General features: G+C 37.5%; 1 protein-coding gene across 2 annotated transcripts; it reads right to left on the reverse strand.

Annotated features, from left to right (window-relative positions):
• Positions 1-19,554: 19,554 nt before the first annotated feature.
• On the reverse strand, positions 19,555-25,275 carry LOC103429366 (shaggy-related protein kinase eta). Of its 2 annotated transcripts, none has more exons than XM_070805550.1 (12): positions 25,052-25,275; positions 23,479-23,571; positions 23,148-23,207; positions 22,792-23,064; positions 22,608-22,682; positions 22,469-22,525; positions 22,157-22,297; positions 21,999-22,049; positions 21,826-21,921; positions 20,970-21,053; positions 20,628-20,729; positions 19,555-20,182 (listed from the first exon to the last, which is right to left on the reverse strand). In XM_070805550.1, exons 1-12 carry the CDS (start codon positions 25,172-25,174, stop codon positions 20,087-20,089), a joined length of 1,251 nt encoding a protein of 416 aa, XP_070661651.1. In that variant the 5' UTR covers positions 25,175-25,275; the 3' UTR covers positions 19,555-20,086. The 2 variants fall into 2 exon arrangements, with proteins under 2 accessions (XP_070661651.1, XP_070661650.1); XM_070805549.1 differs by having other exon boundaries at positions 24,959-25,228.
• Between the last annotated feature and the right edge of the window lie 918 nt (positions 25,276-26,193).

Here is a 26,193-nt window from a genome sequence, read left to right on the forward strand (position 1 = left end):
TTGAAGAATGGTCAAGATTAATTAATTAGTTAATTAATTATACGAAAGGTTCGTATTGGGCTTTTAAGTTGGTTTTGGGTTTCGGGGCCCAAAAGTGTTTTGGTCCATAAGGCCCATTATGTTTAAGTTGTATGACAACTAAAACAAAATGGGCAATAAGCCCAATCACAACATATAGGCCGGCCATGGTGAGGAGATGGTGAAAGTTTGCTTAATTGCAAGTTTGCCACTCACCAAAGAAAAGTGTTATAAAAGCAACTTTATAGCTATTTTCTCTTTAGGGTTTTCTTTGAGGCAAAGAGGTGAAACATCTCTCTACAAAGAGGCCGGCCACTTAGGGAGATTAATCTAGCAATCTCTTCTTCCCTAAGTCATCCATTTCATCTTCACACTTAACCCTTGGTGTGGAGACTTAGAGACATCAAACTTTTGGTGTTTTGGAGAACAAATCCTCAAATCCTCAAAGAAGCAAAGGAGCACTAAAAGGAGGAAAATCACAAGGAATATCCAAGGAGCTTGGAGGTGACTTGAAGGCCCTCCACTTGGGTGAATCCCTTGTGTAAACAAGGATGAGCTTCAAGGGTAAAGAAATTCTAAATCTTTACTTCTCTTTAATGTTGTTAAAGAGTTTATTGGTTCACCATATACTAGGCTTTGAAAGTCATGGGTTTTATGAATTGTTTTTGAATGCATGCCTACTTTAAAGTGTTAATAGTTTGCATATGTATTCAAATGTTCTTACTTGTTCTTAGCTAGGACAAAATTTTCCCTTCATTTTGGTGTGGTTGTAGAATATATGGGGGTAAGTGGTGAGGAACATATAAATATATATATATAGCATGGCTGAAAACCCTCAGAATTAGGTCTAGGGTTTAAAGGGTGTGGCACATATTGCTTGGGCCTCAAGAGAAGGGTCAAAGCCTTATTAATTTTTGAAAAGGCTTTGCACAATCCAAATCCAATAAGAAAAAGGTTAACACAATCAAAATCCAGAGGGGAAAAAGGGATAGAAAGTTGCGGCATACTTAGAGGGGAAAGGGAGTGGATTGCAAGGCAAAGAAAAGGCCTTCTAGAAAGGGTAGAGGCGCCACTTTTCTAGGGAATCCAGAAGCAATGTGTTTTGTTGCAGAAATTGGGACTTCTACAAAGATTTGGGGTGCACTTTTGTAGGGAATTCTAGAAAGTTATGTGGCTGATTTCTAGAAGAACAAGGCTTAAAAACATGCAGCACCAATGTAGGAACAGATAAGGCCTTCTAGAAAGGTTTCTAGGTGATTTAAATCAGAAATTAACTCCCCCTTGCAGCAGGAATTAAGTTAGGAAAGATTAAGATAGGATAGGATAAGATAAGGTTGGTTACAGTTTGGATAAGGTTTGGATAATGTTCATTCTTTCTTGTTGATTCCTTATCTTCCAAGTCTTGAAATAATTTCTCCAGATTTGTAGCACATTCCTAGCCTCATTTAAGCACCAAAAAGGTCCATCCAACTTGCTCCATATGCATGCAATCCATTTCAGCCAAAACTGCACCAAAATGAACCAAAATGCACTTTCTTGCCAACTTTGCCATTAGGACCTACAAACACACGAAAATAGCTTAACACACTATAATAAGCATAAACTAACTAAGTAAATGCAAGAAAACATGCTAACTAAGTCGCATAAATATGCTCCTATTAGTAAGTATATCGTATTATTTTTAATTAACATGTATAGTTTAAGTATGTTGTATTATTTTAAATTTTCATGTCTATTTTTAATATATATTCTTACCATGTTTATGTATTCAGTCCGTAACAATGTATTAAAAGGCCGAGGTGTAGACGAGGCGTCCGAGTGATAGCCTCGCCTAGGTGTGAGGCGAAGCCTCATGAGATTAATTTTTTTAATATATATGTTTTATATATTATACATATAATTGTATAAAAAAATAATACTTTGTAAAATAAACATCCATTCTCAATTTATCATTCAAATCCATAGTCATTCAAAAGATAATATCATCTAATTTCATCATTCAAAGGTAATATCATCCAAATTCATCATTCAAAAGGTAATACAAACAAAGAAATCAATCATTCATCCAAATCATCTTCAACTATATCAAACTACAAACAAAGAAATCAGTCATTCATCAAAATCCTCTTCATCTAAATCAAAGGCGACATCATCCTCTTCATTGCCAAATCTAGATAAACTTGTACAGTATGTCATCAATTCATTAAATGAATCTTCTGAATTATACCCCAAATTTATTCGACTTGAGGATCCTTCATTACCCGTTTCCTTTTGTATGTAATAGAATCTCAAGGTTGAGTAGGCTCGCGAGGAGGAGTAGGCTCACGATGAGGAGGAGGAGAAGACTCTCTAGGCTCTCGAATGTATGGGCCACCTTCATAAACCGGTGGTGGCACATATGATCTGCAGGAAGAGCAGGATCTTCTATCTTTGTTATCCATTCATCATTGGATGCAATTTTTTCCACAACAATGGGATCATGCTTCCTCCTTTTAAGACTTCTCTCTTGTGGAAGAAATTGCATCCAGGGGGTCTTTTCTTCGAATCAACCTCTCTCAAGACACAAACAAGAGGAAGAACACTCTTAATGCAAAAGGAAAACTCTACCCCAAAACTCACAATCATGTAGCACATGATGCTTAGCCAACTTTACTTCACGATATTTTGCATAGGTACTTTCCGAACATTCTTGAGGAGAAAACAAAGCAACAAGATTTTCCTTTTGCTTTTGTAAGCGTTGAAGTGTAAGGATATAAGTGGCAAACCTAGTGACTGCACAGACGAAGAATTTCTGAATTGTTGGTGTACTTTCTCATCAAAGCTAGTACCCATTGATGCCCATATAGATACTTTGAAGAGTAAATTGTAGCTATGGTCGCTTAACTTTAACTCAATTGGAGCAATGGTCCCTCAACTAAAAATCCATTACCATTGGTCCATCAACTCATCAAAACGTGCAGATATAGTCCCTCAACTAAAAATCTATTACCATTGGTTCCTCAACTTTAATTCAATTGGAGAAATTGTCCCTTAACTTTTACCCAATTGTAGTAATGGTCCTTCCAACATAACTCGTTTTGACAAATTTTGACGTAGTTGACGAAAAGGACCATAATTACACACTTTGATGAGTTGAGGCACCCTAATTGTATAAATGATCATTCCAACATAACTTATTTTGACAAAATTTTAATGAAATTGATGAAAATGACCATAGCTACACATTTTGATAAGTTGAGGGACCAATGGTAATGGATTTTTAGTTGAGGGACCATTGCTCCAATTTGATTAAAGTTGAGGGACCATTGTTACAATTTACTCTACTTTGAAATACACCTAGAAATATCTTCTAGCATTAAATCAATGGGTACTAGCTTTGATGAGAATTGAGTGTGTCATCAAACCATGTCATCTTAGAAATATCTTCTAGTGTCAAATCAATGCAATGAGCCGCACATGGAGTCCACCACACCTTCTCTTTCATCTCCATAAGTTTTGCCTTGACATTCTTGTAGTTCGAAGCATTGTCAAATATAACTTGAGTCACATTCTTCTCCCAAATTTCTTGAATAACATTATCCAAATAGCCATACAACAAATCTCCATTCTTAATAGAGGTCGATGCATCAACCGATTTCAAGAACCAAGTACCTTGAGGGCTATTGACAAGAAAGTTGATTAAATGCCTACGTTTGCCATCTTACCATCCATCCGACATAATAGTGCATCCATATCTCTTCCAAGCTTTTACATGTTCTTTCATCATGCTTTGTACATCCTTAACTTCTTACTTGAGCATCCAAGTCCTATAGTCATGACTTGTAGGAGCATCAAAGTTGGGACCAAAATTGAATGCCGCTTTCATTGCTTTAACATAATATTCGTTGTTTGTTGCATTGAATGGAATGGCACTAGTGTAGAACAATTGTGCAAATTCTCGAGATGCTTGTTTTCTTTCTTCTTTTTTGAAAGGTACATCTAATGTGGTTTGACGAGCTTCCGATGAAACATACCTATCCATTGGTCCCCTTGACATAGGTGGTGGAAAAGAAACGGTTTGTTGTGAAGGTGTGACACTCATACTCTTACTCTCACTACTTACATATTGTGTCCTTGAGTCCATATCGACACTTTCACTTTCTTCTCCACCACCACAAGATAACTCATGGCTAGCTTTCTTCTTTTCTTTAGTTTCGTGAACATTAACAAAACATTGTTCCTTCACATTGGGTGAGACTTGTTTACAACTAATTATTCCTCCCAAACTTACACCACTCAAGTGATGTTTGAATCTAGAAATTGAACCCGTGCATTTGTGGTTACAAAAAACACAATAGAAGTGCTTATTGATAGGATCCAAATCTTTTGTCCATTGCCAAACAAAATCTTTCTTAGAAGAAGCCATATTCTTTAATGCCTAAACAATAAACATTCGATGCATACAGTTAATCCATTTTTGAATAAACAATAAACATTCCAATGCATATTCTTCAATGCCTAAATAATATATAAACAAAACTATATAATTAGGCATTCATGTATGTGTATTTCAATGTACTGCATTATTAGTGTGCTTTTGCTCTTGAAATGGTCTAAATATGCTTCCTATTTTTGCTATTAGTTGCCATCTTCTACTCGGTGAAGTCAAAAATGCAAAGCAGTACATGGTGTTTATGTAGTTTTGTGTTCCGAATCAGTGAAGGTGTATGTTTTGTGTCATAATGTTACAATCCTGTTTATGTAGTTTTATATATTTTAGTATTATATTGATCATAGCCTTTGTATCTACTTTAACTAATATCAAGTATTCGCCAGTAAGATCATCACACACAAACTATATAAAAAAAATTAAAATAAAAAAAAATCAAAATCCCAGAAACCTTAACCTTTAAAATTGGGGATTTGTGGGCGCTTGCTGACGGCGATGTTGCTGGGTGACAGCAGCGCTGCTTTGAAGTTGGCGACCGTTGTTGCTCCAAGCTGGCGGCTGCTAAGTTGTTATGTGCTCTGGTCTAGCGACACGGGAGGAGTGAAGAAGGCAGAGGTGTGATCGAAGAAGAGAGATAAGGTATGGTCCATATGGAGATTAAAGATTAAAAACCCCTACCCAAACGACGTTGTTTTGGGTTTGGGAGGTTTAAAAAAAGAAAAAGAAAAAAGACAAACAAGGTGCCTGGATGCCTTGAGGCGTGGTGGCATAATCTTCCCTCATCAGTGTAAGTACTATTCATATTAAATTTGTAACTAACATCTTTAGATGTGTTACATGTATACTTCTGCTATAGATAATTACATGCTTTGGTTTCCAATACATGCATTTATTCAAGGTTCATTCGTACTTATTTATGCTCTTGTTTTATTTCAATCTTTAATTTATTTGTACTTTTACACGTCACTTGCATGTTATGACTTCATCACATTTCAAGTGTCGGCCAACATGCCTAAATTTCGGCGCCCACGTGGATATTCGGGTTAGAATGTATCAGTAATAATCTATTTGCCCGGGTCAAGCATCTTAGAGACATACAATATGATTTTGGCCTTTAATATAAGTATGTTGTATTATTTTTAATTAACATGTATAGTTTGAATTTGCTGTATTGTTTTTAGTTAGCATGTATATTTTTCTTATATTTGTTACTATGTTTGTGTATTCAATTCACAAGAATGATTTTAAACTCGTAGAAGTTTTGTGACCTATCGATGGTTGCTGTATATTGCAGAGTTTTTATTGAAGCCAAATAATTTTATCTCTACTAATTAATAAAACACTCATTGTCAACCAAAACCTTATGAAATTACCAATTTAATTATCTAATTAAAACATAACATGAATAAAAAATATGGGGTAGAAATGTAATTTTACACAACCAAATTTTGCTGTTTTTTTCAAAGTCTCACCTATATGTAATCCTAACATATCTCTATTTTTTTAAAAAAAAAAACAAACTTCCCACTCCCACATTCTCTATCACTCTCTTCCTCTCTCCTTCTATTTCAAAAACAAAAATAAATTAAAGAGAACTGTAGACAGATTGAAGAACACTCCAAACAAAACTCAAAGGATATTATAGATTGGAGAAAATCATTTAGAAGCACTAAAATTTGCAGAGTACTTCTATTGTTTTATGTGAACTTTAGAGGAGGCGCAAGTATGAACATATTCATGTTTCACCATATTGAACATAAAACAAATTGTCTGAGTGGCCACAAAAAATTTGAGAAATGTCATTGTGATCCTTATTAATTGTATTTGGAACAACAAACAGTGCATGTCGCATATACATTGGGTGGAAGCATAATGAATACAACAACTTATTTAGAAGAAAAAAAGTATGGAGACCATTTTACTAAAAGCGGGTTGAGACTGATATTTGATTGCAAAATTACAAAAATTTCATGTCGAATATGTCTCAATCAAACAGACGCATGTTTTGTACGCTCTGCTCATAGCTGTAAAATCAGATACTTTTACGAGTTCCCAATTTCAAATTTACACAATACAAGGAACATAATTGGAGTTCTTCTAATTTGTTGAAACATGTGTTATGTTTATGAGCGACATAAAGAAGAATATATGGAATAAAGAAACTATAAAGTTATGCTTGGATATTGTAGATTCCATCTTATTCTTGGTCTATAACTACTCACTGGAGGGAAGAAATTATGCAAGAGTTGTACAGAATTATCTCTGCCTTATGTAAGTTTTTTTTTTTTTTTTTTCATTATTTCATGTTTGAAAATCTAATTTTTCTGTTTCAGTTTCAATTGCTACAGAAATGCAATTAGTGAAAACACACAAGTTTACAATTGGATAGTCCAACTATATGTTTATCAGGTTGTAATTTTAATTGGCAACATAAACTGAAACAAACACAAAATTTCTCTTTGAGTTTTTATGCTTATGAAATGAAGAATCAACATTCAATGTATTTTATTTCTGGCTTGAGACAGATTATCATGTGATGTAAAATTATTGGCTGCATAAATGTTAATCAAATTATATATTATGATTGATGGTTGGATTTGTTTGTTAAAATTCACTTAGTATTACGGTCTAGTGACATTTCTCTTCACTTACAAGTAAGCGAGATGTGTTAGGTTCGATTCTCGCCAAAGACAAACTTGAATCACATTATTGCTAGTCTGTTGTGAGTTTTAGCCCCATCTCCACTCCCTTATGGTAAATAATATTGTTCAATCCTTTAATGTAAAGAATATCATTTGTAATATATATATATATATATATATATGATTTAGCAAGACGGTATTGGAAGCATTTTTCTGTGTCATAATTTAATAATCCTTAAAATAGGGTTTTACCCTTTTTTTAATCGAGAAGAAAAACCCTTGAAAGAGAAAAGGCTTCAATTGGAGGGAGCAAGGTTTAGCGGCCATTTATACTTTTCTAGGGTTATAGTTGTAGTGAAATATACAAGAGTAGTAGAAGAAGAAGAAGATGGGGTTCGGAATGCAGCCCTACAGAATACAATCGGTGCTAAAGGAGGGCAACAAGCATCTCTCTAGTTTGGACGAGGTGGTGGTGAAGAACATCGAAGCCTGCAAGCAACTCTCCACCATCACCAAAACTTCTCTCGGTCCCAATGGTATGTCTTCTCTTACTCTACCCATTACATATCACAATCCCTTTTGGTGGATCTTTTAGTGGATCAGATGCATACATTTGCAAGTAGATTTTTGTTTTTGTTTATTTTTTAATTATTTGTCTACTTTTTCGCTAATCAAGCATGAATAAGATGGTAATCAATCACTTGGACAAGCTATTTGTGACAAATGATGCCGCCACCATTGTCAATGAATTGGAAGTTCAGCACCCTGTTGCCAAGATTTTGGTTTTGGCAGCCAGGGCGCAGCAAGAGGAAATCGACGACGACGCTAATCTCACCATTTCTTTTGCTGGAGAGCTCATTCAAAACGCAGAGGAGCTTATTAGGATGGGCCTGTTGTTTGGGTTACTATTTGAACTTTGGGCTGAAGGAAGAGAAGCCCAAAAGGAAGCCTAGAAGACATGACTCTACCCGAAGGCCCATCATCAAATTCATTCGCCCAGCTTAAGGCAAAATGATGATTCCATATTAAATGCAAAGGCTAGTAGCTTGAAAGAAGTGACACTTGATGGAAATCAGCCTATTCTCAGTCCAAAAGCACTTTCTGAATGGCAGAGTACGTAAATTACTGATGAGTCACTACCCCTTAGTTGCTTTCGGGTAGAAACCAAGATGCAAGCAGTCAGGCTAATTCGGCTATAAAAGAAGGAATAAGGCCTAGAGACAAAGACACTCAACCAATCAACAAACAAATACACAAACTCTGCTTAAGCCAGATTTGCATACGAAGCTGTAGTCAGCCCCTAACCTCAATCATTTTCAGGATCAGCCCTCACAAAAGCCATCTTTTGTTTAGTTTAATAGCTTTGCTACTCTTTCAACCATAGTAGTATCGATTCTCTTATGTTCACCCTGCTCACCATTCACTCCCTTTTCTCTCCAAACCTTGGTACTTACGAAGAAGTGACGCTGTACAAGATTCAACCTTGCCCGACAAGGTTAAATCTAGCCCGACTCCCTTTATTTTGTTCCTTACTTAATAGATCTAGAATTATCATGTATCCTTCGATATATATCCAAGTTCTTTCCAGTCTTTTAGTGGTTCAAAGCGTATCATTTGGGCATTACTATTGAAATAAAACCATTCAGCCAGATCTGGATATTCACTCTTTAAAGCATACAAGATGAACAAAAGTCCTTGACCTCAAGGCATAAAAAAGAACTTAATGTAGACTTAACCCATCTACGACGATCCTTTAATAACAAGAAGTTAGAGTAACTTGGGGAGTAAGTAATCGGCTTAAATACACTTGTTTTACATCTACCATACAGAGATGGCAATGGCACATCTAAGCACTTAAAGTTATTTTTTGACTGTGAGCCTCAAAGCCTATACCTAAGGCTCTGCAAAGGCACCTTTTCGAAACTAACTTTGTTCTCCTCTTGCAGCATTGTAACGAGTAGGAGATCGACAATAAACCAAAGTGCCAACTCCTCGAGGAGCTGTGTGCTCGAGCTAGGAACACCTGCTAGTGATATTCCTGCCCAAACATAGTTTTGGCACGCCCGGTGGGATATTATCTTGTATGCTAAGAAGGCGAAGGAAGGAACAAACCTTCAGGTCGGGAGCAAAACAGAAATCACCCCACTACACACCAAGATCCAGCATGGCAAATCTCCCCAAAGACTTGCAAGGACCCGTCTTAACGGAAAGCCCGACTTATTCTGAGAAGTTAGAAAGAAAAGTTACGAAGGAAGACCTATAGGCCACCATGATGGCTGTTATAAAAAACATGGAGAGAAACTCCTAAAGCATGGAAAGAAGCTCTCAGAGCATGAAGATAAACTCCCCAGAGACAAGGGAAGACATAAGCAGACTCTATTCCTTAATAGGAAATTTGCAAAGGAGGCTAGATCTGGAATACCGTACTCCAGAAAATGATCATGCTAGGACAATGACAAATGAAGCCAGTCCTGTGAATGAGCCAGTTATTCTTCTATTTCCTATACTTGAGGAAAAAAGGGATAAAGGGAAGAACAAGGAAGAATCTAAATTGAGTCATCCGGTTTTGGAAGAAATTATGGGAACAGAATTACCCGACCCCCTGTTTTTACTAAACAATAGGGGGCAGGTCGGGCAAGAAAGAACAAAATATGGGATGTTCTAATTGATCGGGGAATCCAGTGGGAAAGGAGAACCTGCCAAGGCAGACAAACCACTTCCTTATAGACCGTCGCTAATGACTGATAAGGGAGGAGAACCTAAATGGAGGAGGCCCGACACAAGGAAGGAGAATACCTAGGGCATTGATCGTAACCTGAAGTAGGAACCACGTTCTTATACTTCGCCTAATAATGCAGCCAATCAACAACTTAGAGATAAGTTGGCTGAATTAAGAAGGACGGTAGTAAGGAATGCCCAACCACAAGCTCGCTCACTGTTTAGAATTGCTTATCAAAAACCCTACCTGGATGTCATTGATGAACAAAATCCTTTTCCTCTTTACTTCAAAATGCCTGCATTCCCAATGTTCAGTGGAGAGGACAATAGTGTGTCCTCCAATGATCACATCTTCAAATTCTCTAACCATTGTGTGGCGTTCGAAGACAATCCCAATTATAAGATGAGGTTATTTGGGAATTCGTTGGTAGGCTTAGCATCTCAATGGTACTTTTTGTTACCCCCAAATTCCATTGCCAACTGGGGGCAAATGGAGATGGCTTTCCACGAGCAGTTTTACAGGATGGAGCTAAAAATGACCATTAACGATCTAGTCGAAGTGAAACAATATGAGCATGAATCTATGAAAGATTTCATTATGAGGTTTAGAAGGACGAGGATGAGATGTCAGTTTCCCATTAACCATATCCAACTCATAGCTATTGCTCAGAAAGCCTTAAGGCTACCCTTGAGAAAGAAGTTTTATGATGTATTGTTTAATGAACTAAAAGAGTTGGTGATCGCTGCTACCAAATATGAGAAGATGTTGCTTGAAGAGCAACAACTGAAACACTCCTCTAAAGCCCCACCTTTCTACCGAAATAAAGATGCCATTCACCAAGTAAAGTTCGAGGAATGACCAGAAGAAAACGATGGTCATGGGAGAGAACTTAGAGAAGCAATAGACATGTGTGCAGCAAAGATGACCATTCCCCTTTAACCCTTGATGGTAAAGGGATTGGTCCAACCGGTCAAAGATCAGAAGGTAGTGATGAATGATGGAGAATTTATCCCCATGAAACCTTCGAAATACCAGAGTTATTCCTTTGACTTAACCAAAGCTGCAGAAATATATGAGGATCTAGTACGAGCAAGAGTGATTGTGCACGATAGTACTAAGAAACTGCCTAAACCCGAGAAGTTAAAGAGGAAAAAGTATAGTAAGCTGCACCACACCTTCAACCACTCTATCACCACTTGTGGCCAATTTAGAGATTGGATACAAGATCTCATGGTTAAAGGAAAGTTGCTATTAGAGAAACCTCAGACCAACATGATGATTGACACATATCTTTTCCTAGAAGCCCCAATCAACGTGATCAGCTTAACATGGGCCAGAAGAGAGAAGAAAAAAGCCACTTGGGAGACAAAGGTAGGATGAATAATCCTATGGAGATAGCTCTCTAACTACCCGATAAGTCCAAAGCAACTGTAATAAAAGGGTGGATGTTTGTACAAATCAATACCAACGGAGGCACGAGAGGGAGGTATCCCCAGCAGAAACCAAAATCGATCCAAAAGTTGATCAAAAAATAGAAAGGAGGAAAGAAACTTCTGCTATTGAAAATCAGAAATAAGGTTGTGGATTAAAGAAGATTCCATTTCATAAGGGGATTACAGAAATCTTAACCCAACAACTTTACATCTTCAGTTAGAGCAACTATTCTAGAGAAGTAAGTTTGCATAACAACAAAAATTCTATCTGGCTCTCCTAAGTACATATTGCTATTCACCAGTTGATTCTCAGAATCCTCAACCTCTTGAGAGGCTTTCTCCATCTCCTTTACTTTTTGGGAGAGTTGGTTGGTGAGGGTCATTTTTAGTTGAAGTAATGAAAGCTGCTCATCCAAACTCCGAATTTCAGAATCAACCATTGAGATCTTTGCTTCCATTACTGATCATTCCTCTACCAATTGTTAGAGCACAGTTGTACTTTTCACATGCTTTTCTTGAAAGCACTTTACTCTATTAGATGCTCCCTCTGCTTTAAGATGTTGATCCCTTAATGCCCGTAAATTCTCGAAGAAACTCAAAAAAGACTTGTATTAAGCTGGGGGCAGTAACTCAGCTTGGTGAAGTTCAGAAAGGGCTTTTTCTGCATCATAAAGGACCTTAAGACTAAAAGAAGTTGTGAAGCCCCTTCTTGTCTAGTCCTTGAAAAGATTGCGAGCACGTTGAAATGAAGGAATCTCAGAGGATGTTGGAGGTGATTGCAATTTGTTTTTTATTTGACCGAACTTCTTCACTAGATTGGGCAACGATGTTGTTGATGAAATCGGGGGCACGTCTCTAACACTTTCAATCGTAACAGTAGGGACAACTTTAAAAGGTGGAATGTGAAGGCCCTCAGAAGCAGGAGCAGAAGTGGAAGAAGTTGCTACAATAGTCTTGGCTTGCTGTTCAGGCCTAGGGACAGAAGCCCTTGTAACCTCAAAGATTGAAGAGGATCTCTTTTACGCACCAAGCGTGGAGAGGACTTGCCCGAGCCCTCTCCGGAATCATATTGCAAACAAAGACACAAATGATAAGAGAAAAGTTGTCCAAGCCAGGAAAGGATGAAATACAAAAAGGCAATATACCTGAAATAAACCCAGAGCTCTAGAAAGAGGTGTAGAATGAGTAATTTCTTGTGATTGTTAGGGGAGGTTATGTCCACCTACTGGGGTAAGAGAGGAGGTACCCAAGACTTCAAGAGAAGCATGCAAAAGTATAAGAAGAAGTGAAGGCCAGTAGCTAAAGAAGAGAAAAACGGGAAGTTCAAAAATATACCTATGGAGGAATTTGAGGTTGAGAAACATGCAACTCTGGAACCTCGAGCGCATTAGTAAAGAGTGCCTGAGAAACCTGTGGATTAGTCACCTTAGACACTAGAGAGATCTCAGGAACTATTGGCTCTCCAAAAATAAAAATTGGTGCGTGCTGAAATTCCTGTACCAGGGCAGGTTGAAAAAAATGAAGGATAGTAAGTATAGAAAAAGAGTTTTGAACATGGGATGATAGGAACAAATACTCACTGAATCACTGTTATCCTCCATATAATGCATCATCTGCCCGGTTGAATGACCAAATTGAGAGATCGGAGTCACTTCTAAAGGAGTGGGTTTTGCTTGGAAAAAAATGGGCTTGCCTTGATCGGGCTGAAGGAGAAGAGATTTCAGGTGGAGAGATCGTTTCTGCTTAAATCTCCTGATACAGATAATCGGGTAAAAGAGATATCATGAAAAGAAAAAGGGGGAAGAATTCTAAGAAAATGGGGGCAATCTATACCTCTAATTCTCCAAGGACCATATCCTGGTAATCTTTGGCCCTTCGCTACTTTTCTACATCCAATGGAGCATCCTTTAAAACCAAAGAGGGTCCTTTGGATACCGAAGGTCCTAATCACAAGAAGGACCAAACCGTTGGTTCCCAAGCGTAAGGTATGGATGAAAGATTAAGGCTAAAGATACTTACTGAGGGTTTTCTGTTTTTTCTTACTCACGGTAGTAGTAAAGGTTTTTGAAATAGAAGTAGCTTTGGAAGACTTTGAGGTTTGGGCTCATGTACTTTTCCTGGTTGGGGCTGCCCGCTTAGATTTGAGTCGTTGTTCAAGATCAAAATCAGAAGTATCTATCACAACTGTTCATTACCGTTTGAGGGCTCGAGTACTTACTTTGGGCTCTTCCTCAGCTTCTGAGTCTCCCAGAAGGTCTGAGGAATCCCCACCACCTCCAATCTCTCGCCTTTTAGCTTCGTTTGCAGCTTCTTGAAGAATCAATGCGTTGGTGGATTCTTCTTCTAACCCGATGTCTGTCGTTTCTGTGGTACTTAAGGCTGCAGGGAATGAAAAGAATGAAGATTTAAAAAATCATTGATGTATAAAGTTTTTTTTTATTTTTTTTATAAAGAATGAATTGAGAGAACAGAAAGTACCTATCAAAAGAAGCTGATTCTTTTGAGAAACCATTTCATTCCAATTTTTAAGCTCACCTGAGCTAGGAAAAGATCTGAGAGAAAGTTGGCTGAAAAGACGGTCATGAGCTTCCTGTAGATCTTCTCCATATTTCTTGATCCATTTCGCCTCCCACTAAGAAGAAAAAAAATCGAAGAACACTCAAAATTAAGAGCCAAAGGTTTTCAGGCCACCTTGCTCATAACTTCAAGACTACGTCGGGCAGCTCGAAAAATATCTTCTTGAGGAGATGGAAGGCTGTATGAGGTACCACAATGAATAAAATAAAAAAATGTAATTGGAATAGCTTACCTAAAGCCCAGTTGTCTACTACAGAAGTTGGGATGATAAACCTCTAGACCGCGTTCATAACGATCACCGCGAACTCCCTAGGCTAAATCTCGCAATTGAATACAGCTGATAAATTTCTCTCTGCATAAAGGGTCAGCATCCTCTATAAGAGCATCTTGGAAGGCCTGATCAAGAAACCACAGATATTTACGAAAAATAGATGCTCCCTATTCTAAGTCTGCTCGAGTCCTGTAGACTCTGAAAAAATTAAAGTAGGCAAATGTTGAATGATCTGTGGGGGGGAGCTTCGACTAAAATTAGAGCAGGGGCTACACCCTCTAGGAACTCCAAGTTAACTGCCCGAAACTTTGGGAAGTACCATTGCAACCATAATTGGATCATCCAGATGGGCCTATTAAGGTTGGTCTCAAATGGTTCACCCCGAGTCATTTCAAAAAGGAGATGATAGAAGTGAGAAAGAAAGAAATGACCTGTGGCTACATCATCAAAATTATGAAGGGATTCCACCAAGGGAATCTATTCGACCTTTACCCCATTGGATTTGTTAGGAAATGCATGTTTGTTGAGCTAGTACAGGAGAAAATACATATGTTCTTGATCTATGTTGGCATTAGGAAAACCCGCACCAAGACATCTCATAACTCTTGAAAGTTGCTGAGTTGTAGTCTAACTAAAGAAAGGAAGCCGATGTGCCCGAGCTTGTGCCTGAACTTTCAGCAATCAGGCGAGAAGGGAGAGCCTAAGCATGAGTTACGTCCACAATACTGCCCAATGGTCTTAACCCAAAGACTTGTGCCATATCCAAGATAGCAGGAGACATAGGACCCATCCTGAAGTCAAAGGTGTTGGTGCCCGAGTTCCAAAAAGGAAAAGCAGTGGTCAATAATTCTAGCTTCGCTACCACGATGGCCTTTGAGAGCATTATCAGCTCATAAATACCATTATTCATCCATTTATTTTTTAAGATAGGCTCAAGCTCATTTATCCATTTAACCTAAGCCTCGTTGTTCATTAGAGGGAAGCCACGACGGTGATTTGACCACTTGGACGAAGAAATGCCCGATTCAGCTAGAATTGGGTTCGAAGTGAACCAATTGACTTTTGGCATGCTGGCTTCTACTGCAGAAGGAACTTGAGAAACCCGTGCATGTCCCAGTGAGTGGACCCCTTCTTCCTTAAAAAAAAATTCAGAACGTAGACCTGCCCGAGGATGATGAAGGGCATTAAGCAGACGGCATAGGGTGGGTGACTATACCTTTACCAAATTCGTATGAAGATCGGTTTGAAATAGTTTTTGGGGCCATTGATTAGATTTGGAGGGAAATAAAAGATTTTTTTTTCAAAAGGGTATAAAAGAAGAAGCCAGAAGCAGGAAAGATTTTTGAAGACCCTAGGAGTTCTAGAAAAATATGGGGAATTTTGGAAATTTAAACCGTTTAGAAAAAATTACATAATGAGCTGTTGATTAAAGGGTAAAAATCGTGGGCTAGTGGAAAAGACTTAGGTAGAGACGGTTGCTTTAAATGGTGCTCAAACCTAGTGTAGGCGCGCAGCAACTTTTCAATCATTATTAACACCTCGGTTTGAAGGCTTAATAACGATTGAAGGGGGCACTGTTTGGGTTCATATTTGAACTTTGGGCTGAAGGAAGAGAAGCCCAAAAGGAAGCCTAGAAGACATGACTCTGCCCGAAGGCCCAGCATCAAATCCATTCGCCCAACCCAAGGAAAAATGATGATTCCACATTAAATGCAAAGGCTAGTAGCTTGAAAGAAGTGACACTTAATGGAAATCATCCTACTCTCAGTCTAAAAGCACTTTCTGAATGGCAAAGTACGTAAATTACTGATGAGTCACTACCCCTTAGTTGCTTTCGGGCATAAGCGAAGTTGCAAGCAGTCAGGCTAATTCGGTTATAAAATGAGGAAGAAGGCCTAGAGACAAAGACACTCAACCAATCAAACAAACAAATACACAAACTCTGCTCAAGCCAGATTTGCATACGAAGCTGTAGTTAGCCCCTAACCTCAATCATTTTCAGGATCAGCCCTCACAAAAGCCATCTTTTGTCTAGTTTAATAGCTCTGCTACTCTTTCAACAATAGTAGTATCGATTCTCTTATGTTCACCCTGCTCATCATTCACTCCCTTTTCTCCCCAAACCTTTGTACTTACAAAGAAGTAACGCTGTACAAGATTCAACCTTGCCCGACAAGGTTAATTCTAGCCCGACTCCCTTTGTATTGTTGCTTACTTAATAGATCTAGCATTATCATGTATCCTTCAATATATATCCAAGTTATTTCCAGTCTTTTAGTGGTTCAAAGCGTATCATTTGGGCATTACTATTGAAATAAAACCATTCAGCCATATCCGGATATTCGCTCTTTAAAGCATACAAGATGAACAAAAGTCCTTGACCTCAAGGCATAAAAAAGAACTTAATGTAGACTTAACACATCTACAACAATCCTTTGATAACAAGAAGTCAGAGTAACTTGGGGCGCAAGTAATCGGCTTAAATACACTTGTTTTACATCTGCCATACGAAGATGGCAGTGGCACACCTAAGCACTTAAAGTTAGTTTTTGATTGTGAGCCTCCAAGCCTATATATACCTAAGGCTCTGCAAACACCTTTTCAAAACTAACTTTGTTCTCCTCTTGTAGCATTGTAATGAGCAGGAGACCGACAATCAACCAAAGTGCCAACTCCTCGGGGAGCTGTGTGCTCGAGCCAGGAACGCCCACCAGTGATATTCCTGCCCGAACACTTGTACCCAAGTGAGATCATCAGTGGATACAATAAAGCTATCAAAAAGGTTTATCAACTTATGACTTTGTATTTTTGTCGAACCCAGATCATTGGAATTCTTGTGTTCTGAGTTTTGTTCAATTTTTTGATTGTTTCAGACAATTGAAATATTAGATGGATTGGTTGAGGAAGGTTATGAGAACATGGATGTGAGCAACATAGAACAAATGGTCTGTAGAATGAAAGCTGCTGTTGCCAGCAAGCAATTCGGGCAAGATGATATCTTATCCTAATTTGTTGCCGATGTAAGTTTTTCTCTTATCTCCTTATGCGTTATTGCTTAATTTCTATCTCAGCTACTCAGCTACTTTCGATCTAGAATTATTTTTGTCATTTGTACTCTTGCAAGTATTTTTAAGTATTTTTATCCCTATTTTTGCAGATGGTAAAAATCCTTATCAGGACCTTAGGAACTGTATCAGACATTCATTTGCTTGTCTTCCTCGTCTTCTCATGGTAGAGAATGAAGGATCAATAAAATATCAACCACCATTGGTGTGCTCTTCTCAGTTTCTTCCCCAATTTTTTGAGTCTGGAAGGAGGAGCTGTTATCTCGGTTACATATCAAGTCTTGTAATACAAGTAGTCCTAAAAGAAGTGACAAGTTTCCCAATTTGTAGTCAAAACTAAAAGTCAAATACTTTGGGTTTTGCCTTCAGCAATAAATTTGCTTTGAAGCATTTTGTTGCATCAAATTATCATAAAGTACAATGATAATTTTATGTGATTACGATATTTGCATGGACGAATTGAAACCTACATGGTGGGTAACAATTTCTGCAATGAAATTGTGGTTGCATATAATTTCTACATTTTTGTTCTCTTGGACTCTACGGTCAACGGAAATTGTGGAGATCCACCATGTGGTTATTTAACATTTGTTGTACTTTCTTTTTCACCGTTGGATTAAGATTGAATGGTAGGTGATCACGAAGCTTATCAAGAAGCAAAAAATTTAACGATCATGAAAGAAACTGCAACTGATCATTCTGATACAAAAAAAAAATGTGACGAAAGGATAAACGTACCAGAACTTTTGCAAATCCGGAGTCACAAAGGTAACATGGTGGGTGAGGGGATCTACGTGCCTCGTATGTATGTGTTAGCCCCCTAAATTCGTAATGGGCCTTGCCAGTAGGCCGGAAATTTATTTGAACGTGAGATTAGAGATTGCGAGTGTGCCACTACTAGTTACCACTAGTAGACAAGATTTGAGTGATGTAGATTGCGCTATTTAACTTCTAACCAAAAGATTAGGGCATTTGAGCGGGAGTGACTCAATTTAGGTTCTTTCTTTGCCTTATATGTAAGAACTTTACTTGTGTAAAGAATTCAATCACAATATGTAAATGGTGGAGAGAAAGAGAAATTGCTAAAGCACTGTATTGAAATGACAATAACAATTCAAATAGAGAACTTGTATTGAAATATAGGAATACTTGTACAGACAACAAAGATATAATGAATTAACAGAGTGCTTTGACTTTAATCAAAAGAAATGACAGAGCTTGCAATATTGAAAGAAAGTCTTGCAATATTGAAGAAAGCTTTGAAATGAAATGGGTGCAGCTGTAGAGAGATTTGTTTGATTGTTTGGCCCCTCAACTTCTCTGGACTATACTTTTCTCTTTCATCTAACTATTTTAGCCTTTCAAATATGTATAAAGTATTAACGTTCTTTTTGAACAAGAGGAGACACAATATGACCTGTTCTAAAAAAGTCGAGGCATTTCAAATTGTTTGTTAACATGGACAAAGTCAAGAAAAACCTTTGAAATTATTTCAATGTTGGACCTTGGACATATAGTGTCCCTTAACCATATCCTTATAAAATGATATTAAAAGAAGCCACTTGATGCATTCCACCTTCCAAACCCTACTTGTATGAAAAATATCTACAAACACATATCATATATAATGGTGGCCTCTTAAATTTTTGTAAGCCAACATGTGCCACTTGATGTAAGTCTAGCCTAATTTCACAACCCCACCCACAAAATGTCATAATTTGACTTTAGGCCCAAATGAGTGAAGTTTGCCAATTTTAACGACAAACAATGTGAATCATCCCATTAAGCTTTCACTCCGGAGGAAGCTTCAGGAGCCCAAATGCAACCGCAAGCTTCTCCCTGTGAGTGGACATGGCATACTCCTTATTTTCAGGTGTTATTCAATAATCATCAGAACCCTATAAATTTTAGATTTTATTTAGAGAACTGTTATTAGTACTTCAAAAATTTCATTTTATACCCCTCGCAAGTGTATTTTTCTTTCTAATTATATAAAGTTTGGAATGCAAAAACAAAATTTTGGAGTGCCAATAAAAACTCCCCTTATTTATGCAGGAAAATAAATTGACTCAATTTATGATTTTTAGCAGTTCGATCATCCATTTTCAATTCTAACTTTTATATTGGCCATTTTAGGTGACCAAACAATTTCGAAATTGAAGTTTCACAGGCTTGACCTTTGAAAGAGTACCTAAAATATAGAAGGTTCAAATCATCCACATTAGATTTACGTTCCCATTTAGGTTCAAATCATTGCAGTTTTTGCTCGCTCACTTACTTTTATTTTGAGTATATTATACAAACCTTGGGAGGCAAATTTGTTGTTTGGTTTTGCGTTAAGTAAGAAATAAAATCAAAGTTTTCGGAGTATTGTTACGTCCTCAAGGAATAATAACCGAGTAGAAAAATACCAAGCAAGAATATTCAATTACATGATGAAGCTCAAAGCTGTGGCTGTCAAACAACATAGATTTGAAATTATCCACAACTGCAGTGTTGGAGGAGACAGTAATCAATAGTAAAGATATAATTTGAGACCATACCGCAACCAGACAGTCGAAACAACACAGATAATAAAAGTAAAACACATGCCGCACTACCATTTCGCCCCTCGGGCTCCTGCTGGACTTTTTACAGCCACTACTAGCTAGATTTGGATAACATTACCTTGTACTTTTGGCTTTCTGGAATGCTTACAATCAAAATGATGTACAGACGCAAGACGACGGTATGTTTAGGCTAAAATGACGGTAGATATGATCGACGACTTCCAGGTTAAGCCGGAGAGCCATTGTATGTATACATCTTTGGAAGGCGAGAACAGCAGATTAGGCCAAAATGCTCAGTTATATATAGACCACAAAGAGGCCCTCTTTTGCTTCACATCCGTCCACTAGTACAAAAGATAATTCCTTGTTTGATCACTTTATGTTTAAGTTCTGACTGGTTGTGGGAATCCAAGTCCAGCCTGCTGCCGAACATGCTCTGGTATGAGCCTCTTGATCAATTCAGGTGATACTCCGTTTAACTGCAAGTCAATTTTGGAGCACGGTGGGAGGCACGAGTCAATTAAAACTTGCACGAGTAGAGTAGAAAATGTGATTGCTAAGAAAATTTTCATTTGAACTTGTGGATAGTAATGAAGGGACAAGACAAAACATATATAAGTCATTTTCATAGAGTTGCTGCCTCACGAATGTCCAACCACTTAAAAGGCCCTACTCAATTCTTCCAGATTATGCAACCCAACTAAACTTATGGACAAAATTTGAAGAAATTTCATATATTCAGGACTGATTCAATCAGACATGCACGTTCAAGTGCTGAAAGGCCCAGAATATCTGAATCGGTGGAATTGTTTTCAGGGAAAGGTACCACGATGAACAAGCAACGAATATATATAGTTGAGACTAACATATTTCTATATTTCATCATTTCGTTAACAGGTAAAAGTAAATGAATCTGAAACTCACTTCTTGTTTGAAGTTGAAAAGTGGCGGCAACGGGCGACCATTTGGTAGGCGAGCATTGGGCTCACGGAGATCGTCGAAGAAAGGATGCGTGCATGCCTCTAGCTGTAAATGGACGATCAGTGAAAATTCAGATATTAGAACATGTCAAGAAGTGAAACAACTCAAAATCGACTGACAAATTATTCAATTCCAAGAGCCAAGTACAAAAGTTGCAACTCAGCACATAAATGGAAGCTGCCAAACCGAGGGAACTCTTTTCAAATCTTATTTTAATGACATCACAAAGCATGATGTCTTGGCTTTGAAACAGTAGAACTCCATGTGAATAGAAGTCCAACTCACCGCAGTGCAGCGTAGACTCGGTGAATATTGAAGTAGTCGTGAAGCAAGGTCAATTGCTTCGGGAGGCATTCTCTTGTGGAAAACCTGAATAGAGGAGCATGTCACAGATGCATAACCATAGGATTGATGCAAAACGAAAATAAGCGCACAGATAACAGTAATTAAATCCCTACAGTCTGTTATAATTAATAATTTTTTAGTCAGCACAGGTAAATATGGACAATTCAAGAACAAGAATATGTTCAAGAAATAAAAGGAAAGAACCACAGAAACAAAATTGTACTTAAAGAAATTGCATTTTGTGGAGAAGCACTCCACAGAGACAGATGAAACTAAAAACTCATTTACCCAAAAGAACAATTAAGGCCACTCATGATAGCTAACAAAGACAACTGCTACTATACTACAAACCCAAGAAACAATCAACTTTAACATCAACTCACAAGCCTTCCAATTAAAATTAAATGAATAAAAAACAGAACGAAACAAAAGCTCCTTGAATTCCATCACAAACAAATCCGAAAGAGAGGACCATAAACGAATATTTCCCATAGTTTCTCCACACTCACTCCTTCACAATATCAAAGATTCTTCTATTTCATTCCCGCTAAACCAGCCAAAGTATAGCAAACACCATACTCCCAAAACCAATTTAGTTTACATAACCCTCCCAGCCACCCTATGCTACCAGACAATAAGGGCTAACAATCAACCCAACTCAAATTTTGAACAAAAGGTTTCACCATGTCCAGAACATAGAGACATGTAAGCGTATGTCTACACCGCATACTAACATCCTCCTCTACAAGCACCGCCTTAACAATCAACTTATTTGAAGGGTTATCTAAATTCATACCTTATGCCAAGGATGAGCTTTAATCTGAGGGAACCTAAAATCAGTGTAATTTGGATTCATGCATCGAATCTCTTCTCTAGTTGGAGTGCCAAGAACCTGCAAGAAGACACATAAATAGTAAGAACACACACTTGCATGATCCATCTAATTCAACAAAGATAATGAAACACGACCTTGATAATCTCTACAAGTTGGTCCACTGCATTCTCTCCAGGAAATAGTGGCTGTATAACAGTTTGAAATTGTTTATAAGTCAAAACGTACAAACAGTTTCACCCAAAAGTTAACTTAGGCCAAGAATAAGAACTTTACTCCCAAAGAAGTAGATAACCTGGCCTAGAAGGAGCTCAGCAAGGACACAACCAGCTGACCAGATGTCAATGGATGTTGTATATTCTGTCGCACCAAAGATGAGTTCAGGAGCCCGATAGTAACGAGAACATATGTATGATATGTTTGCTTCCCCCTTGACCTGATTACAAAGAAAATCATTAAAACAGAAATTATTCAAGGAAACTGATTTAGTTACCAACTTCCCAACTGCATTAACATGAAGCCTCCGGATAAATAGATGACTGATGTATAGCCAGTCTTATACTCAGATTAGCAGAACTATGGGAAAATAGTGAAGATGACACCATACCAGAACTTTTGCACTTCCATAGTCACAAAGCTTAACTTGGTGCGTGAGGGGATCAACCTGCCATGTGTACGTGAAAATAACATAAACAATCTACTTCACATTGGGCAATGAAAGAAAAAAATAAACAAAGAACGCGTACCAAAAGATTTTGAGGCTTCACATCTCTATGGCATACCCCAGGAACAGCATGGATATAAGCCAGGCCCCTAAAAATCTGAAAAGGACGTTTTTACATTAATTACAAGGGCATAAGTCAATACAAATGATTAGCAACATAGAAAAAAGTTAATAGGAAAAAAACCATAACTAACAATGATCCATACTTGATATGTATAAAGTTTCACATAGAGGAGTGGCATCCTTTGGTTCATACTACTGTAGTGCTTCAGAACCCTGTACATAGTCTCAGGTACATATTCCATAACCAAATTCAAGAAAAGCTCATCTTTAGCCGTTGTAGAGAAGAAACAATGCTTCAGTGAAACAACATTTGGGTGATCCATCAAGCGCATCAACTGCAACTCACGATTTTTATACCTCCTGTCTTGTAAGACCTTCTTTATGGCCACCGTTTCTCCAGTTTCAATGCATTTAGCCTGAATTAAAAAAAAATCACCAAAGACTCAATAATGAAAAGAATGCAAGAACGCTTTAGCTGTCATTAGAGTAAAATATATACCTGAAAAACAATTCCAAATGATCCAGTACCTACAACACGCTCTGCCATGTAACTGATTGTCTGCAATCAACAACAAAAGGAACACTTCAGAATACATAAATAAGTGGAAGCTGAATAATTCTTCATAAATTATCTATCAATGTCATAGGTAAAGGACCTCAACTGTTAGAACTTTATATATCAAGTCAAGTAATAATTGATTATGAATGACAAAAGTGCACAGATTTTTGTGCTATAAAAGGTATTAAACAGGATGAAGGAGTTTGATCAAAGTTGTAGCCTTCAGATGGATCAAATGGGGTAAAGGATGGAAGAAAGAACCAGTACTAACCCGTTTTGGTTCGCCATTTTTACCACCTATTGTTGTTGAAATGATGTGACCAGTGACTGCATCATTTCCCTCGACAACAGGAGCCGACATTTCCTGCAATTTACAGAAACAAAAATTTCAAACAAGTACAAACTTCAGGCTTGCTTTGAAAAAGTATGACTGGCAAGCTGATGATTGCTAAGGATTCACCCTGCCTAAATGCAATTGAAACCAGTAGGCCCCTTACGGGAGATGCCCCAAAATACCCCTAAAATAATCCAAACGAACATATCGACAATGCCTTTCTGTTCTTATACCAATTCTAAGACTTATCACTCTTCGTTCAGCATTTTAGATAATCTCTATGGGTTAAAAAGTACCTTCCAGAAATGATTGCATGAATTTACAAATTTCTATACATATACCATACTGTTTTGTATGATTGTATATATGATGCAATACATTACGTGTCTGGTGAAGTTACGAAAGCATGCATACCCCTCTATATTAATGAGAATCCGGGAAAAAAAATATGCTTTGAAACCTATGTACTACACAAAGTGAGAAACTAATGTACACTTAACAACCATCTTAAGCAACAAAAATGTTGAACACATTGATGATAACAGTAGTACATACATACAAGTTTAAAAGCGACTCAACAAACAAACATAACTGCTGCAAACATATGGATATTCAGAACGAAATTTAGGAAAGGGGAAAGCACAAAGATCTCAAAAAATACTTAGCAAAACAAGGTGACCCAGTTTACAAGAAAGCATCACATTCTATAAAACTTGCATTCGAAAGAATCAATAAACATCAGCTTCCTGAAGCAAACTAGAATACTCTGAATAACAATCCACCTCTAGGAAAGAAAAAGCACAAAATGTTGGCAAAAATAACAACATGGTTAAAAAAACTAGAAAACCCAAAAGAGAACCAGATTCAGATTAACAAAGCCTCCAAAGACCAACAGAGGAGTACCAGAACAAGCATTCGATCCAAAGAAACCGAGCCGAGGAGCAAAAGCGCACCGGGGTCAAACTTAAAATATGAATATGAACAAAAGGAAACAATTAAAAAACAGGACACCCCAGTTGCTCAAATTGGCTGCTGAGTGAGAAAGTTATAGCAATCAGAACTTCTAAATTCAGCTCCTCTAAGCTTTTATTTCCATATTAATTAACCAACCAGCTTATAAACACAAATATAATTTAACCCAGTCCCACATTTTCTATAATTCTTTCTCCTAATTTTCCTAAAGTAGCTTCTCGGAAACAAAATTTTACAAAAATTTATTATACCTGCAAAAATAATAGAGGAAATACAAAAATAAAACAAAAAAATTGAGAAAAAAAAGCACAAAATCTGGCCGGAGAGAAGCTTCGGCGAGGTGGGTAAGACCTCCAAAGGCACAGAAAGTTGCAGATCGATTAGAATTAGTAACGAAAGTGAAGAGTTGAGGTGGATCAAAGGCGATCTGAGCACGAAAACCTACCTTTACGTAGATGAAGCAAACCTCTAAGAGAGCAGAGCTCGAAGAGGTGGCTGAGAAATGTGAGAGAGAGGAGAGAGAGGAGAGAGAGAGTACCTTGTCGGAGTCCATTTGGGGGGCTCGGCGAGTCACGTGGTTCAGTGGCTCATTGTGGTCTCGCTGTCGCTGTGGCTGTGCCTCTGATTGTTGATGCTTTGGCCCCAAACCCACAGAGGCCATGTGATGTGAGACTGCGAGTTTCTCACACACTCACCATCCCCCACACGCTCCAACACACTCTTTTACTACTGGAAAGAAAGGGAAGTCTCATTTTTCCCTAAAAGTGTCATTTTCTTATAATAGGATATAAATTAAGTGAATTTGAATCCGAGACTTCGAATACAAAAGTGAATAATTTTAATCAATTAACTGCATAAAACGTTATTATCCTAATCTTTCATTTTCTTTATTTTCGTCAAGATCATCTCTAAAAAATTTCATTTAACTTTGAGATTTAGAATTGAATCAATAAATTGTCGGTTAAACATGATAAGGCCTTATTACCATAATTGTCAATTGGTTTGAGCATATGAATGTCCATGCGGTCTTTAAATCGAAATCTCTTATTATTTGGGCAAAATCGAATAAATTCTTCTTACTTTTAATACAAAAATGGTATTGGTACCAAATAATTTGAATGTTAATACTTAATAATGTAATGCAATAACATTCAAGTTGTTGTAAGCCTAATTTAATTGAACAATATAAAGGACAAAGAGGGGGTGCAGAGGCAAGGAAAGAAAAGAAAGAGTGTAATTGTGAGGTGTATGTTATCTTACGCCATTGTGCCTTTATTGATTGTACTGGTGAAGGTAAATTCCTTACCCCAATAAGATTATAACTCTAATAGGATAATATATAATCTAAGAGATATGGTAGAATCTCACAAGGATATCCCAAGAGATTTACGTAATCACATTCCTAATCTAATAGGGTTACAAAATTTCCCCTTGAGTGTGTAAATACTCAAACAAAAATCGCATAAGGTCTTCAGCTGATGAAGTAAATCAGTTGATGAAGTCATCGACACAACAGGCAAATACAAGTCTCAAATTAACAAAAGCGTGCATGGTTAGTAAAACTCACAAAACCTTGCTATGGTAAAACCTAAAAGTAGGTGCAAAGCCCATAGACTGAGGAGAAATGTGAGAAGTATGCATAATGTCAAAAACAAACGTCATACAGAATGAAAGTAGTAA

This window comes from Malus domestica, chromosome 09 (assembly GCF_042453785.1).
Source record: "Malus domestica chromosome 09, GDT2T_hap1".
Lineage (NCBI taxonomy): Eukaryota > Viridiplantae > Streptophyta > Magnoliopsida > Rosales > Rosaceae > Malus > Malus domestica.

Coding starts and splice junctions, on each gene's coding strand:
- LOC103429366 (XM_070805549.1), bottom strand. CDS start 25,174: ATGGCCTCTGTGGGTTTGGGGCCAAAGCATCAACAATCAGAGGCACAG. Junction 23,208..23,478: donor AAAATGGCGAACCAAAACGG/GTTAGTACTGGT, acceptor TGTTGATTGCAG/ACAATCAGTTACATGGCAGA. Junction 22,683..22,791: donor TGAAACTTTATACATATCAA/GTATGGATCATT, acceptor CGTCCTTTTCAG/ATTTTTAGGGGCCTGGCTTA.